The 18,268-nt window shown below is 36.5% G+C and overlaps 1 protein-coding gene across 1 annotated transcript in view; it reads right to left on the bottom strand.

Moving 5' to 3' along the window:
• Positions 1-5,864: 5,864 nt before the first annotated feature.
• TIPARP (TCDD inducible poly(ADP-ribose) polymerase) overlaps positions 5,865-18,268 on the bottom strand; it is a 33,494-nt gene continuing 21,090 nt past the window's right edge. Inside the window, exons 4-6 of the mRNA XM_053599941.1 lie at positions 16,748-16,908; positions 8,508-8,786; positions 5,865-7,825 (exon numbers count right to left, since the gene is read on the bottom strand). Coding sequence (XP_053455916.1) covers positions 7,378-7,825; positions 8,508-8,786; positions 16,748-16,908 — 888 coding nt within the window. The 3' untranslated portion in view covers positions 5,865-7,377. The remainder of the gene's footprint in view (positions 7,826-8,507; positions 8,787-16,747; positions 16,909-18,268) is intronic.

The following is an 18,268-nucleotide window of genomic DNA, read 5'->3' as shown; positions in this document are numbered from 1 at the left end:
CTTTCAATCAGTACCTGTACTCTCATGTAACAAATCAAACTTTCGGTTCGATAATCCAGATTGAACAAAAGTGGTATATGCACAGTATAGGTGGCAGCAAGCTCTAGTGATTCTAAGTATAAATTCCAGAACCAAAATGCCTGGTTCCTCTATTTACTTATTGTGTGGCCTTGGTTAAGTTCCTTAACCGCTGAGAACCTTAATTTGTCCATGTGTAAAGTGGAAACAATAACAGTACACAAAGTTATGAATGAGGCTTAAAACAATGAATGAACAATCCTTAGGACAGCATCTGGTGCCTATGAATTCTAGTACCCAATTGTTTCAGTTATCCCACTTGGCTTTACAGACCTGTCGCAGCAAGAATGTTCTTATGAGCCCAGGTCTGCCTCCTCTTTGTGGAGGCCTTCTCTAGCCTTTTCTTCACATTCTGAGGGACTTACATAGGCCGTATAGGGAACAGTGTCCTTAATTTGTGTCAAAATTAAGGTGTGACAAAGGGACATGAATCTGTGTTTTTCACACACTCCCAGGTGGTCAGAGGTGGCCCAGGGAAGCTGTTAACTGCTATGCCAGAGTAGTTAAGAGATGGCAAATGAGGGCTTATAAGCAAAACTATTGTCTTTTCTTTTTTCCTTGCTAACAGAATCCCAATTTTGTCAGGTATAGGTGACCGCTTGCTTAGTGGATCACCTCCATGCCCTAGAGTGAATGTTGGTTAGTTCAAAGCACTTGTTACGATTCTGTCTCCCTTGCCAGAGATTGGTTTACAATGGTCATATGATGCAACCCAGGACAGCCAGACATACTAGGTAGGAGTTATTGTAAGATTTTCTAACTCTTGTAAGGAAAAAAAGGTATTACGTGAGGATCATCCCTTCCTACAGTTGGATGTTGCAAATGAGATAAGGAATTTGGGGCCAGTAAAGTCATCTTGCTATCATGAGGGGAGAGCCAAGAGAATGATACAGAATCCTTGGGAATGCTGCACCTGTGAACCACTCAATCTTGAGATAACCCCTGGGTTTCTGTTATGAGAAAGAATTCATTATATTATAATTTAAGACACTTTCACGTACCTTTACCAAAACAATCTTAATACTTTGACCATCTCCCCAAAACTCTTTGGAGGAAGGTACAACAGAGAAGAACACAAAGCTGAGTGGAGCCTGTGGCTCAGTGGGTAGGGTGCCAGCCCCATATACTGAGGGTGGTGGGTTTGAACCCAGCCCTGGCTAAACTGCAACAAAAAAATAGCTGGGCATTGTGGCCGGTGCCTGTAATCCCAGCTACTTAGGAGGCTGAGGCAAAAGAATCGCCTAAGCCCAGGAGTTGGAGGTTGCTGTGAGCTGTGATGCCACAGCACTCTACCAAGGGTGACATAGTGAGACTCTTGTCTCCAAAAAAAAAAAACCCACAAAGCTGCGATGTCCCATTCTTCAAAGCAAAGCTCCAAAGGAGGTCTTCTAGCAAGTTCCTAATTATGAACAGTAAGAAGCTGCTTAGGGCTGGAGTTATTCTTAATAAGATTTGAGATGTTAACAAGATAATATTCTTTAACACGGGGCTGAAGAAAACCCTGTAGTTTGTTAAGAGTAAGGAAGCTACTTTATATCCTGGAACACAATGCCCTTTCAAGAAGAAATGAATTCCCTGAGTTCTAGGAGCTAATCAATAAATGCTTTTCTCAATAGCTGTTTACTCTCCCCAATCTTTCTTGAGTGATCTATTGGGCTGGGCTAGCTAACTATCTAACATTATTCAGTATTTAAATCCTTTGAAGAAACTTTAAGTGAAGTTTGTCTTTAGTGTGTAGAGACACCACTCTTGAAAAGCCATTGGTAATTTACTCTCTTGGAATTTAAATTCCAATCTTTTAAATTTTCAACAAGCATTGGAAAATTTTCACATTTAGAGGGGTCTATTTATACTAATTTATATTGGAACGGTTTTCTGATGATTCTATCATCTCATTACTATTATTTTTACTACTTTTATTAGTTTCCTATTGCTATAGGTACAAATTATCACAGATGTATATAGTGACTTAAAATAACACAAATTTATTCCTATAGTTCTGGAGCTCAAAGTCCTAAATCAATGAGAGGCTGGGCTGCATTCCTTCTGGAGGCTCTAGGAGAGAAAGTTTCCTTACCTCTCCTTAGCTTTTAGAGGCCACCTGCATTCCTTGGGCTCATGGGCTCAACCTCCGTCTTGAAGCCAGTAGTATTATGTGCTAACATCTTTCGATCTCTCTGTCTTCTTTTTATAAGGATCCTCATGCTTATTTGTGGTCCACTAGGATAATCCAGGATAACGTTCCTTTCTCAGAATTCTTAATTTAATCAGAATATAAGGTCTTTCTTGTCATATAAGTTAATGTAAACAGATTCTTGCAATTAGAATACCTTTAGGGGTGATTATTCAGCCTATCACATTATTTCCTATTCCTGCTGCTACTGCTACTATTGCTACCATAGGCTAAAATTTGATTTTATACCATGAGCCAGGCACCATTCTAACTGCTTTACACTCTTTATCTCAATTAGTCCACAAGCCACATACCAAAATTGTGTAGAGGGCGGCGCCTGTGGCTCAAGGAGTAGGGTGCCGGTCCCATATGCCGGAGGTGGTGGGTTCAAACCCAGCCCCGGCCAAAAATCACACACAAAAAAATTGTGTAGTGAAGAGGTAGGCTTGTGACCAAGACATTGCTTTCTGATAAGTAAAATAATAGTAATTGCAAATTTGAGTAATAATTCGCAGTACCACTATATTCCCACTTCTGTGGAGCACTGACTTGCATATGCCTACAAGTCCTGCAAACTTTAGAAAAATGTAGTCATAAATCTATAGTCAGATGTGCAGAAATTAGCATTTATAAGAAATCCAGCTACATTTACAAGTGGTTAGAACTAAAGCTTATAATGAACACTGGGTCTGATTACATTAGATCAATTAGCTGAGCACAGTGCTAATTAGATTTGTGGTTGCTACCCCTAAATTGGTTTAATTATAGATAGCTTAGAAACTATGACTTAAATCCTTGACCAAGATAATATAAAATGTATAACTTTCAAGTGAGACCTTTGTCAGGAAAGCATAGGCTAGTGGCCCAAATCCATCACTGGTGCTCACGAACAATTTATAAACTGATGGCTGCAATAAGAATTTCTTAAAGTATCATGTAGTTGAGAAGCACCTGGTTAGTGTATACTTGCCACTCAATCTGTCAAAAGCAGTCCTTAATATACTGTACAATGCAGCTCTGATGCATCTAACACAAGGCCCATCAAATGACAATTTGGCACCTAAGACTTGATAAGCATTACAAGGGTTAGAGGTTCTTGAACACAGGCCTGAACCTAGTGTTCAAGAGCCTGTTGGCTATCTGACTTGATTAAAGCCATTTTAAGATTGGATATAATTAAAGAGATACACCTAGTTATAAAAGGAAATTATTTAAACTTAAATATAGAAATAGTCTAGCCCAGTGTTTCCCTGACTAATACAAACCCCAGAAGCACATGTGAATCATAAGGAATCTATTATTTCATTTGAGCACCAAATACATCTCTGTAGATTAAGTATATCCTACATATCGAATATAGATAGATATGACAGTGATGAGTAATGCAAGTTTACTTACAATCGTTGAATTCCTAGTTTTGGTCATTCTGCCTTTCGTAAATGAGTAGGTACCTAAAATAATTAAGTACTATCATGAGAGTCCATGAAATTCTGACATACTTAAAATGGTTGGGAACCACTCCCTCTAGCCTGAAGAATTTAGCAAGTGTCCATGAAACACTTCTGACGAACAACTCCATAAGTGTAAAATTAAAGCTTCCAAAGAGCTACTAGCTGACAATTCAATACAAAAGTTAAGTCTTCCAAAAGACATGGGATGCAGTGAGTTAAGCAATAAAATAATACTAGTTAATGCTAATGAAACTTTTCAAAAGCATGTTTTTCTTTCTACAATGATAGCTTATGAGTAAGGTCAGCAAGTTAATGGTAAAAAGCACTGTTTAATTTCATTTCTTTATCTGTAATAAGAGTACTTAATAAAATCCATGAGACTATTTTTAAAAAAACAACACTATTGGGCGGCGCCTGTGGCTCAAAGGGGTAGGGCACCAGCCCCATATGCCAGAGGTGGCGGGTTCAAACCCAGCCCCGGCCAAAAAAAACTGCAAAAAAAAAACACACTATTTTTTTCTTAAGAAATATGTATATGGCTTTTAATTTTCAAGTAAATGCTGTAAGTTGCATAGCACTCTATAAAAATTTTTGTTATAGGGTTTCAAAGTTGGAATATTCTCATTTGTAGTCTTTAAAAAAGTGTATTTCAATGATGAGAAAACTAATCATCTGAAAGATTAAGAGATTTGTCCAAGATTATAGTTATAACAGAAAAGCTTATTATTTTCTTAAAAAAACAAACAAACAAAAAAAAAACACAGAGTAACAGCAACACCGTACATGGTAAGGATTAGATCCTAGAGTGCTGTGAAGAATTTCCTAAAATGAATTTATTATTGGATTCTGATTGAGGAAAACTAGAAACATTTTATAGTCATTTTACTTTCCTTAAATGTAGAGGAAAAAATCTCTGATTTAATCTGACAGTACAGTATTGGATGTTGAATACAAGCTTTTTAATTTAGTAATCTTCCAATCTTGTATAATAAAATTTTTTCTTTAAAGTTTAGTATTTCAGGCACTAGAGATTGTTCTAGTAAACAATTTAGTTGTAAAAATAAACCAATCTGTAACAAAGGTACTGAGTATTTGATTCTTAATTCCAAGGAATCCAATATTTATATAAAATTTGCACATATAAAAAAAAACTTCCTGTCTGTAGGATGACATTTAAATATCTCAAGGAGTCTGGAAATCTTAATCACAGTTTAAAAGTTCCAGCTTTCTGAAAAGGTGTACATTATGGCTACAGGAAGAAAGTTACTAAATGCCTCTTAGTATATTTTTAATCCATGGAACTATTATAAATTTTAGACTGACTCTATAGTTATTGGTTAGTTAAAATATACTTTTACAGGGATTTAAAAATCATGAGTAGGGGCAAAGAACTGTTAGACATGCTCGTATATACTAGTCAGATGACATTTAGTTGGCTGAAATCTAAGGTGCTTGATTACTGGTAAGACTTCACAATTCCTATTTATATTTCCTTCACAATTATGACAATTGGCTCATTTTTTCTCTATCTCTCTGTGTTTGCTGATACAAGCTGAGTATCTCTTATCAGAAGCATTGGGACCAGAAATTCAGATTTTGGATTTTTCACATTTTGGAATATTTGTATTATACTTAACACTTGAGTATCCCTAATTCAAAAATATGAAATGCTGTAATAAGCACATCCTTTGAGCATCAAGTTGGTGCCGAAAAAGTCTCAGATTTTAGAATATTTTGGATTTTCAGATTAGGGATACTCAAATCTGTATAATAATGCCCCTCCCCCCCAAATACTTATCTGAAAAACAAAAGATGCACTCTTCTACTGTAACTTAAAGTTGACTGCTACCCTGTTTCCCCGAAAATAAGACAGTGTCTTATTTTAAGGTGTGCTCTCAAAGACGTGCTAGGTCTTATTTTCAGGGGACATCTTATCTTTCCTGCAAGTAGGTCTTATTTTCGGAGGATGTCTTATTTTCGGGGAAACGGGGTAGATAACATACTCTCTGTGTATTTCCTGGGTACGAAAGTTTAAGCAGCATGTTCTAGTTAGATTTGTTCATTCAATCATACGCTCATCCAACCAACCGGCAAGCATTTATAGATAATCAACTATATGCTGAATTCAGTTATCTTAAATGGAACCGAAACAACAACAAAAGTTTTAAAGTATTACCATAACTTTTATTTTTGCTTAGTTTTATTAAAAAAATAAATATGTCCATAAAGCTTTCTTTTTCTTTAGGGAGAAAAAAGGAACAAGTTTCATAAAATCAAATAAGCAATGGTATGGTATCTTAACTTGAAAAAGATTGGGAATCACTGGTTTATAAGTTGTAATTGGATGAAAGAACTGTAACAGCCACAGCTGACTGCTTCACGCCAATGGCAGCAAACAACAGGATCAACTAGGGCAAAATAAATAACTGTGTGGAAGCCCTGATAAGTGCTAAAATGGACTGATTCACTGAGACATATATATGTCTTGCTTTAAACAACACAGAAGTTCCTGAAAAGCTTTGTGTAAATGAAATAACCACAAACATACCAGGAGAGCTTGATATCTGAAGGAATTCTATGGTGAATTCTTTTGTGAACAACCACTTTCACTTTGTAATTCCAGGTATTTGCTTTGTTTAAGGAAAAGTAATCTAGCTGCTTTCTCTCCGAACTGAGGCACAGCATAGTCACCTACTCCAGCTGGGCCAGTGGCACAACTTCCAAGTTTGTGTTTCTATTAAGTAAGTAGTGTAAGTAACGTACATGGTCAGGAAACCCACCTGCATCAGGCAAAGCACGTACAGAGGTAGGGTCACCATCTACCAATAATTCCAGCAAATATTTGTGAGAATCTAGTTTGTGCAAAGCACTATAATAAACTTTGTCACTCCAGCTGTAGATCTTCTTCTTTTCTCTAAAACCTTCACTTATGGGCTAGGTCTGGAATCCCAAAGAAAGTAATAATTCTAAATCTTCAAGTCTGGCTTTAACCAAATTAGCTGCTCAATGCCTTCAAGTTAGGGTGTAGGATAATGGAAAAGACTGAGTTACGTTCTTTACATTTTTTAAAACTTCCTCTAATAGAACCCTGAATTCTCAGGCAAACTCTATAGAATAAAGTCATTGAGATTCTCTACTTGGGTGATAAATTTCAGTCCTGCTGATAAATTTCTTTACCCACCAGAATTTCATGAACTTATACTACACTAAAGCAGTGATTCTTTGGACAAGGAATAAGCATGTGCCAGTCAGTTTTATTAATGTAAATAAACAGAATTCTCGCTTTGCTCATAAGCCTCCTTTTTGTCTGGCCAAACTTCTACCAGGCCCAAGTCACATCTAATCAGTTAGGCTGTTCAGTTTGGGGTTTTTTTTTTTAATGCTTCTAATAACATTGCTGCCTATATGTATAAGTGTAGATGAAAGGAGTATGCAATCTGTAATCTTTTCACACTGAGTACACTAACAATATAATTAGTAAATAAAGAATAAGTGGTCATTTTTAAACTTGCATTTTTCTTAAAAAAAGTACACTTTCTAGCACTTTAAAAAATGGGTCTGAAAAGTGCCCCTATTAATGTCCAATGCTGTTCCCCACCCAAGCCCACCCATTCAAAACCTGCTACAAATGCTGGATTGAGTTCATATCAAATAATTTAGCAGTACCAAGATTTTTCAAATGGAAACAGTGTTACTGACTTCTTCATATTGAATAACAAAATAAGGGTAACTCTGGTCATCATTAAAAATGACAAAAATCTGAGGCTCAAAGAAATTATCCACACAAGAGTCATACAAGTCACTGGTGACACTGCCAGGATTGACTGGAGGGGGCCTTCTCATGCCATGACTGCCCATTGTGTATCTGCCAGTCAGCACTTTGGCCAGAAACATGAAATGGACTCCTTTGGAGGACTTCTTAGAAAAGTTATGAGAGTAGCTTGCCTTCTTTGCAAAGTAACTGCCTTGTCCAAACATTGTGGCATGCTTTCCACAGACTCGAGGGTCAAAGTTGTGCTTGCAGATTCCATCTACCACATCCTGGGATGTTCCATGAAATAAATGTCTCTCATTTATTATTCTGTCACGGCCCAACATTTTCCTGTTCATATATTCTTTTTTCCTAATGCAAAGAGTGAGTAGAAAATTCAGAAGGAGAAAATATGGATCAATATAACAGGCATGATATAGTCATAAACTTCTCTTTATGGTTTCAGTGGAAGGAAATAGTAAAGTAGCTACCAAGGGCAAAATGCCATCAAAGATCACATTAAAAGTTTAAACGTATCTTTTCCACTGGAGGAGAAAAGCCTTTTCTGTCTTTCTCTAACAATCATTTGCTTGCTTTCTCTTTCGAAAAATCTTAAATCTAGTTCTCATGTCTTTTCTTCCTCATGATGCCTTCCTAGTCTCATTCCTCCAATCTGGGTGTCCTTTAATTCTCAGATTCCTCAAATCTGCAAGTATTCACTGTGTACTATGTTAGTTTGTTGACCTGACAGGCAGCATAGTAGAGTGATTGAGAGCAAGGGCTCTGGTGCTAGACTGCGTGAGTTCAGTTTCTAGCACCATATCTTATAACTTTAGTTGCATGACCTGTAGCAAGCAAGCAACTTTTTTGCAAATGAGTTTTCCCTTTGTAAAATACTAGAATTATCCTATTCATAGCTCTGTTGTATTATATGTGAAGTAATATACAAAAAATACGAACCTATTGAATTCTACACAAGTGCTTACTATTATATTCCCCAATTGATATTAGCGACATTAAGAAAGCTCTAGAACTTTTTACATCACTGACTCACCTTTTATATTTCTCCCAAAGAAACTGGTTTTGGACTCTCAGTATTTGCAAAATTCTATATTTAAACTCAGGTACAGTCTTATGAAAAAGATTATAAATGATGCGGTAACTTTTGTCATCTGAAGAAACAGGCACTTGGATGAAGTCCTGAGATGGATGCATATAAATCCAAGTTTCAGGGTAAAAGTTTGCTGAGGTGACCCCATCTGGGCAGATGATTTGTGATGATGAAGTTGCTTCAAGAGATGAAGGAGCCTGTGTGGGAATCCCACCAAGTGTCCTAAAACAGAGAAGAAGGAACATCAATGCAAAACACTCAGAAATAAGTATTATTATAACTTTCATGTTATTATAGTGCTCTGTAGAGCAGTGTCTAGTATTATAATTTGTATAGTTTAAATGCTTGTTTAAAAAATGAAAAATGCTACTTAAGTCTTAGAGCAAACACAGTCTGTACATAGATAACCTATTATTAGCTTCCTCCTGGCCTCCTTCCTAGAGAAAGCTCTGGAATGTACTGCTGCAAAGCAAACAGGCAAGAGCCAATTCATAAATATCTCTACTTTTAAATCCTAGATTCCATTTTTTATGCATATAATTAAAGAAACTTTGTTTCAAGGGAGAAATGGTAATTTATAAGCTTTCTTTCCTATCTTTGCTGACACTAAGCAGAAAAGATATCATCTTTAAAAGGCTATGGTATGAGAGACAAAGTAGGGCAGCTGGCAAGAAGGGAGCTTGGAGAGAAAAATTAAAAAGCTTATTTTAATTTCTGTATAAAAATAAAACATGGGCTCGGCACCTGTGGCTCAAGTGGCTAAGAAGCCAGACACATACACCTGAGCTGGCGGGTTTTAATCCAGCCCAGGCCTGCCAAACAACAATGATGGCTGCAACCAAAAAATAGCCAGGCATTGTGGCAGGAGCCTGTAGTCCCAGCTACATGGGAGGTGGTGGGAGAAGAATCGCTTGAGCCCAGGAGTTGGAGGTTACTGTGAGCTGTGATGCCACAGTACAGGGCGACAGCTTGAGGCTCTGTCTCAAAAAAATTAAATAAATAAATAATAATAATAAAACATGGAGAAGGCTTTAAAAGCCTTCAAATATCTGACATTTGCTTCATTTCCCAAGATCACATATCAGTAACAAAACCACAGATACTATTTCGATTTTTACAGCTTTGGGAGTGTTTAAAATGGAGCTATTACTATAAACTCTAGAAGTCAGAATGCATGTCCTTGAGCCTTTAAATTCAGGTCTGTAATGAAGGATTAATTTAGATAAGCAGCAGCTTTGGTAAGTTACTTCTTCTGTCTGGTTAAATGTTTATATTTAAATTATATTTCCTGGCCATTTTCAAAATGGAGAAAAAGGGAAGAGGCAGACAATAAGGAAATCCTGACCCTAAGACCCAGTTTTAGTGCCAAGGTACTGTAACACTCATCAGCACGTAGCAGTCACAAGGAAGTAATAATAATGTCTGCCAAAAGGGATTAAGAAACTGAAATTTTTGAAAGAGCTTTGTGACACAGAGGTTGTAACTATGTGTGAACATGCATCTCATCTTCAAAGATCCTATCTTACCATCACCCTCATCCTAATCATAGCCACCTAATACCAGACACATATTATGGGCTAGGCATTTTATACACAGTATCACTAATCGTCACAATAACCCTGTAAGATGGCTTCGTTATCCCCACTTTCCAATAAAGAAACTGAAGTTCAGACAGATTTAAGTGATCTTCCCTAGCACAGCTAGCAAAGATCAGAGATAGCATTTAAATACAGGCCCATCAAGGTAAGTTTCTAAACTCTTACCCTTTGCATTTCTGTATATTTTACAATTTATGCTTTTTTTTTTTTTTTTAAACAAGGCTAGAAAGTGATAGATGGGATACCGGGATTTGAAGCATGTTCACCCAAGTCTCCCACCTCCCACTCCTCCCACTCCTCCTACTCCTCCAACAATAATAAGTCTTTCTCAGATAGCTTCATAAGAAGCTAAAAAGCTATGGAAGAGCAATTGCTTTCTATCACCCCACCTCCTTCAAGTGGCTATGCCTTCAATCTAATGGGCCTCAAAGTCCTTTTATGAGACACAGAGTCCTGGATGAGTGCATCCAGGGCTTACTAAATTTCCCAGGTGTTTTTAAGATCAGGGGCAGACTCAAAGTGGTACTGGTTTCTCTAACCTTCGTGACAGAAGGCACAAGAGGTTCTTGTCCTAGAGCATTTTCTTAGAGCTCTGACAGATTTCCTTTGGAACTTTAGCACTGGTACATTTTTCTGGTTCAATGGTACATTTTTCTAAAGAGAGGCCCCACTGCTTTACTCAAATTCTCAGAAGTCTATCATTCCTTAAAAAGCCAGTGCTATTCTGAAGGAATGGTAGGAAAGTAGAGAATGTGAGTTCTTTACTTTTAGCTCTTCCCTCTATCTCTACTCTACAAAGAAAAAGGGTAAGTCCCAACTTTCCATTATTATCAGAGATCGAAGTTACCAACAAAGGTTCCTGGGTTGAGGAAGGAAACTAAAATTCTCTCCTCTCTACCCCAAACAGGTTCTGCCTCACCGTATACTGAAAACCTAGAACTGACAACAGCTAACATTCCACTCCTTTTATTCCTGATACCACTCCTGCCTAAGAACTAGTTACATAAAATGAAAGCTTCTAACATATTTCCTTTTCAGCAGGGGATGGAGGTTTTTTATTTACTAACATGTGCTTGAAAATGAGCTTAGGTAAGTAAATCTTATCCATTCTAGGACATTAGAGTATACATAGTGTATATGGTTAGCATCCATTCCTACTCATAGATGTTTACTTTAACAAGCCAGCACCCTAAAAGGACTAAAACATAAAAATGCATATAGACTTCTGTGTGATGAAGTTCATTCTAGTTGCCATGGGTTAATATATATATGTGTGTAAATATTCTAAGTATGCCATTCTAAATGTGCCTTTATTTTCCGAGAATGCTGAGTTTATATTCAGCTCATGGCTAATCCAATGGCAAACGGCGTGTTTCACAGTGCTGTACCAGCTTTCTTTAGAGAGGCAAAGTCGAAAGGTACAAAAGTAATTGTACTCAAGGATCTCTGAAAAATGGATAATGCAACCACAGCTCAAGCATTTTAAAATTAAAGAATAAGCTCCTTTTTTTATCAGTTCCATTAAAAACAGGGAAAGCCAATTAGAAACAGCTAAATGTTCAGGAAGTTCATGAATTAAGTCAGGCTCATCCCTGACTTCTATCCTTAGCACTCCCAATTCTTAAGACATCTGATTCCCTAAGAATTGTGGGCTCCATGACACCTACGTTTTTCTTTGACGCTCTGCATTTAATAACACTTCAAAATAAAACTTTCTCCCTGGCTAAGATCATGTTCTAGGGAATCTACTTATGAAATGTTTTTTTTTTTTTTTTTGAGACAGTCTATGTCGCCCTCAGTAGAGTGCCATGGCATGACAGCTCACAGCAACTTTAAACTCTTGAGCTTAAGCGATTCTCTTGCCTTAGCCTCCCAGTAGCTGGAACTACAGTTGCCAGCCACAATGCCCGGCTATTTTGTTGTTGTTGTTGTAGTTGTCATTGTTGTCTAGCTGGCCAAGCCCAGGTTTAAACCTGTCAGCCTTGGTGCATGTAGCTGGTACTGTAACCACTATGCTACAGGCGCCGAGCAGAAAGGTGCTTTTTTGAAACCAATTCCCTTCCTCTTTCTCCTTACTATGCCCGTCCAAGTATCCTTCAACCCCAGTCTCTAGGGTAGATGGGATCACTGCATTTACCCCTTCTGCCCTGGTGAACTGGCTGAATTATCTCCCTAATCTCTTTGATTTGGTGCCTTCTTACTTTATATCTCATTATTATTTCCAGATAGGACTAAAATAGAAAATTTTAAAAAGAAAAAGGGGTTGGGTGTGGTGGCTCATGCCTGTAATCCCAGCACTTTGGGAAGCTGAGGGAGGAGGATCACTTGAGGCAAAGAGTTTTAAGATCAGCCTAGGTAACACACAGAAAGAGCCTGTGTCTATAAAAATACAGAAAAATTAAAAAAAAAAAAAGAAAAAGAAAGAAAGTATTTTTGTTTGCTTATAAGCCTATATTATAAGGTATACCTTCTAGATATTACAGGTTCAGTTCCAGACCACTGCAATAAAGCAAATATAGCAGAAAGCCAAGTCACACAAATTTTTTGGTTTCCCAGTGAACACAAAAGTTGTTTACACTATAGTATAAGTTGCAACAGTATTATGTCTAAAAAAACAATATTCATACCTTAATTAAAAATATTTTATTGCTAAAAAATGCTAACCATCATCTGAGCCTTCATCAAGTTGTAATCTTTTTGCTGGTGGAGGGTTTTGCCTGTGTGTGTTTATGGCTGCTGACTAATTAAGGGTGGTGGTTGCTGAAGGTTGGGGTGGCTGTGGCAATTTCTTAAAATAAGGTAATATGGAAGTTTGCCACATTGATTGACTTTCTTTCACAAAATATTTCTCTGTAGCATGGGGTGCTGTTGGATAGCATTTTACCCACATATCCACAATAGGAATTCCTTCAAATTTGGAATCAATCTCTCAAACCCTGCTACTATTTTATCAGTTAAGTTTATGTAATATTATAAACCCCTTGTCATTTCAACAATGTTCACAGCATCTTTACAAGGAGCAGATTCCATCTCAAGAAACCACTTCCTTTGCTCATCCTTAAGAAACAACTCCTCATCTGTTCAAGTTTTATCATGAGGTTGTAGCACGTCAATCACATCTTCAGGCTCCATTTCTAATTCTAGTTTGCTCACTATTTCCACCTATCTGCAGTTACTTCTTTCACTCAAGTCTTAAACTCTTCGAAATCAACTAGGAGACTTGGAAACAGCTTTCTCTAAACTCCTGTTAATGTAGATATTCTGACCTTCTCCCATGAATCACAAAGCTCTTCATGGCATCTAGGATGATGAATCCTTCCCAGATTTTCAATTCACTTTGCCCAAATCCATCAGAGGACTAACTATGTATAGCAGCTATAGCCTTATGAAGTGTATTTATTAAATAAGAAGACCTGAAAATCAAAATTACTCCTTGATCCCTGGGCAGCAGAATGGATGTTGTGAAAGTGGATATGAAAAAAAAAAAATCTCCTTGCATAGCTATACCAAGAGTTCCTTGGTGACCAGGTGCATTGTCAATAAGCAGTAATATTGTGAAAGGAATTTTGCTGAGCAGTAGGTCTCAACAACAAGCTTAAAATATTCAGTATCCTATGCTGTAAACAGATCTGCTGTCATCCAGGATTCCATTTATTCCATTTATTAGAACATGGACAGAGTAGATTTAGCATAATTTAAGGTTCCTAGAATTTTGGGAATGGTAAATGAACACTGGCTTCAACTTAAAAGTTACCAGCTGTATTAGTCCCTAATGAGAGAATAAGCCTGTCCTTTGAAGCCAGACCTGACTTCTCTCTAGCTATAAAAGTCCAAGATGGCATCGTCTTCCGATAGAAGGCTGTTTCAACTACACTGAAAATGTGTTTTTTAGTGTAGCCCCTTTCATCAGTTATCTTAGATTTTTCTGGATAACTTGTTGCAGCTTGCATCTGCTGCTTCACCTTGTACTTTGTTATGGAGATGGCTTCTTAAATCTCATGAACCTATTCTGCTAACTTCAAACTTTTCTTCTACAGCTTCTTTATCTCTCTCAGCTTCCAGAATTGAAGAGAGTTAGGGCCTTGTTCTGGGTCATGACGGCTTTGGCTTACGGCAATACCGTGACTGGCTTAATCTGCTGTCCAGGCCACTCAAAATTTATAGCTGTAATAGGCTGTTTTCTTATTATCTGTGTGTTCATTAGAGTGGTACTTTTAATTTCCCTCAAGAACTTTTCCTTTGCATTTACAACCTGGCTAAGTGTTTGGTGCAAGAGATCTATCTTTAGGCCCAGTTCTACTTTCAACATGTCTTCTTCACTAAGCTTTATCATTTCTAGTTTTTTGATTAAAATGAGTAATGTGTGACTCTTCCTTTCATGTGAACATGCTTGAGGCTATTGTAGGTTACTGTTATTAATTGGCCTAATTTCAATACTGTTGTATTTTTGGGAACGCAGAGGCTCAAGGAGGAGAAAGAGAAATGGCCAGTTGGTGAACTAGTCATTTATTAAGTTCCCCATCCTATATGCCTTGAGGCATTGCAAAACAATTACAAGAGCAACAAAATTCACTGGTCACAGATCACCACAGCAGATATAATAATGAAAAAGTTTGAGATATTTTGAGAATCACACAAGGTAAGCACATGCTGTAGGAAAAATAATGCTCACAAACTTGTTCAAAGTAGAGTTGCCACAAACCTTCAAATTTGTAAAAAATACAGTATCTGTCAATTGAATCAAAACAAGGTATGCCTATATAGTATAAAGTAATATTGTGGCATTAAATCCAGTACTACTGGTATTCTTTTTATAGTTCCGACTTTTAAAAACAAATCTAAGTTTAAAAAGAAAAACAAGAGGAGGGTATTTCATACTTGTCTTGGCTTGACACAAATTGATTTTCACCATTCATTTGTGCTTTCTCAGCAATATAGCACTCAAATGAGCATTCTTACTCTCACACAGAAGCTACATCTTGCTTGATTGGCTCAGCATGCCAAGCTGCTGGTCTCACTAATGAGTTCTACTGTCTCACCAGGAGGATAATACACTTCTAACTACTGGATGCTGACACTATCTCCAGCTGGGCTAGTAAAATCACAGAAATGGTATTTTCATTAGTTCTAATTTTAAAAAAGCTCTATAAGGTAGATTTTTTTTTTTTACACTAACATTTGGACTTGGAAGAAAATACACCCTTAACCTAAGCCAAGAGATATTTCTAAAATTGGCCTTACTACAGATTTATTTTGGATACTGATCATTTCTTTTTTTTTTTTTTTTTTTTTTTTTTTATTGTTGGGGATTCATTGAGGGTACAATAAGCCAGGTTACACTGATTGCAATTGTTAGGTAAAGTCCCTCTGGATACTGATCATTTCATAGATTTTTATTTGTATTTTGTTTTTCATGTCCTCCTTGTTATTTTAGAATTAGAATCATGAAGATTCTGTTATAATGACTTGGGAAAACACAGGTTTGGGCTTAAAATAAAAAGTGAATATACTCCTAACTACTGGATGCTGAATATAAAAGTAGTAGGAAAATGAAAACAGTATGTTCACCTCAAAACAAAAGAGACCAACCAGTACTCTAGACTTCCCAAGCTCATTAAACCAAGTAAACCTAGTATTTTCAATATTAGGCTCTAAAAATGATATACCTGACTAGAGTATATAATAATTATATAATATAATAATTTCCCTAGAGATACTAACTCTAATGGTAATGTGCCCCACTTTTTGGTATGCATAGCTATAAACATGTGCCAGTGGTTCTTTGGAGAGGGAAAGAAGAAATGGGTCTTGGGAAAAAATGGAAAAGCTCAGCAAAACAACAATTCAGAAGGGTGAGCTGAGACTTAACCTTTTATTAAGAAACGATTTTTCAGCTACTTGGGAGACTGAGGCAAGAGAATCGCTTAAGTCCAAGAGTTGGAGGTTGCTGTGAGCTGTGACGCCACAGCACACTACCGAGGGCAACACAGTGAAACTGTCTCAAAAAAAAAGAAAGAAAAAGAAACTGTATTTTTAGCAAGTATGACAAGTAATTTCGTTATCATAAGAAGAGATGGCTTAGCAAATGAAAACATAAATTACTTGAAAAGGTGATTTTTCTCATTCACTTTCACTCAAGGAAAAAGAATGGAGAACATACCTTGTCTATCTAACTCTCCTCACTGGCCCTGGCAATTTCCCTGTGCTGAGAAGTAGTCCCATAACAGAATGGGACTACTCTTTAAGCCCATCTCAGTGAAGGGAGAAACTATTTCCCAAAAGAGGAAGCAAATGCAAACTCTGCACCTTATTCCAAACACAATTACTTTTAGCTATGGAAAAATGTTAACTCTGCTTTTCAGTTCAAAAAAGTCAATTAAGGTACTTTTTAGTGTTGGGTTAATTGTAGTTTATTTGAATTCATTTGTTGAAGAATTTAATCCAAAGAATAAATCTGCATTTCACATTCTTCTAGAGTTAATAATCAGGACAGTCCCTTAACTTAAAATCTTTTTTCTCTCTGGCATTCAATAGTGCATTTACATAAAAAGAGAGTAAAGAAGAGACTTTCCACTGGACACTTACTGTAAATATGGAAGCAGTATAAAACAGGAGCGGAAAAGTGGTCTCCTTTTTATTTCTCTCCTGAAGAATGAATTGTGGAGAATGTAGTGGTTATTCCACATCATAAATCGAACCTCTTTCAGACCCCGAGAGTTGGCTTCTTCAATCAACCGAATGACAGACTATAGAGAAGAAAACAGAAAAATAGCAAGTTAAAAAAAAAAGCAAGTCAATAATAATCACTATGAAATATTAAAATGTAAAGTCAATAATAATCTCACAGTTAACATCAGAGGAATTGCAATAAAGTACAGTGAATAAAATTAATTTCTTTAATGTTTAAAATTTTTTCCCCTTCTAAAGATTTAGAGTGGGAAGATGCTGCCTGTTGAGAAGAACACGGATTTCTATCTTATGAAACATGTGAGGCCCAGGGAATTACTCTATTCTATGTTGTCCTAGAGATTTTTTTTTTTTTTTTTTGGTTTGTATTTCTTAAAGAAATTTTCAGAAGAGAAATTAAGGATGGTGGTATATAAAGTTCAAATAAACCAAGTAAGTTCCAAAACCAAGAAACCTCTCAGAGGAGAAACACAGGAACAGTCTAAGTAGCCTGAGAATACGTTTTAAACAGACTTTTACTTTCCTTGAAAGATAGATACTAGTGATTAATTAAAAGAGAGCAAGAAATTTTAATTTAACATTGTTTTACAGAAATCAATATACTAAGTTGTTTTTTTTTTTTTTTAATTGTTGGGGATTCATTGAGGGTCAATAAGCCAGGTTACACTGATTGCATTTGTCAGGTAAAGTCCCTCTTGCAATCATGTCTTGCCCCCAGAAGGTGTGGCACACACCAAGGCCCCACCCCCCTCCCTCCTTCCCTCTCTCTACTTTTCCTTCCCCCCCCATAACCTTAATTGTCATTAATTGTCCTCATATCAAAATTGAGACTAAGTTGTTTCTTATTTTGCTACTATCCTTAATTGAAATAAGGAAGGTAAGTTAGTTCTCCCCTTTTTGTAATGTTAGAAATGAATTTAATCAAATTAAAGAAGTCAGACTTTTGGAATGTGAAATTTATTTTTTTTGTTTGTTTTTAGCTTTAACTTTTAATATCTTTCAAAATAAAATGAAAAATATTTCAAAACTGGATTATTTCAAAGATTTTCTTATATATATATTACTGAGAGAAATAACAAAGAAATTAATTTCTAATGTCCATTTCTGAGTGTTTAAACCTGACTCAGGATTGTCATTCAGAGACAAAGTTAAGCCATCATCATTTTTAAAACCTTGCTTTTTTTACTATCTCAAATTAAGGATGCAAGTGCATACAAGAAAAAATTTTAAATAACTGATTTGCCTGGTAACAGCTCAATAAACATTCTCAGATACTCTTTCTGGGGGACCGGACAGTGACTGTTTTTGTTAAGCTTCTGAAATGCTAAGAGTAACACACGTTCTCAATCTCCGTAAGTCCAGGAGCCAGATAAAACCAAAAGTTACACTAGTTTTCATCTCATTAAAATTATTCCAAAG

Source organism: Nycticebus coucang, chromosome 8, assembly GCF_027406575.1.
Source record: "Nycticebus coucang isolate mNycCou1 chromosome 8, mNycCou1.pri, whole genome shotgun sequence".
NCBI lineage: Eukaryota > Metazoa > Chordata > Mammalia > Primates > Lorisidae > Nycticebus > Nycticebus coucang.
The sequence above is the reverse complement of the archived record's forward strand: the minus strand, read 5'-3'. Positions and strand labels throughout refer to the sequence as shown.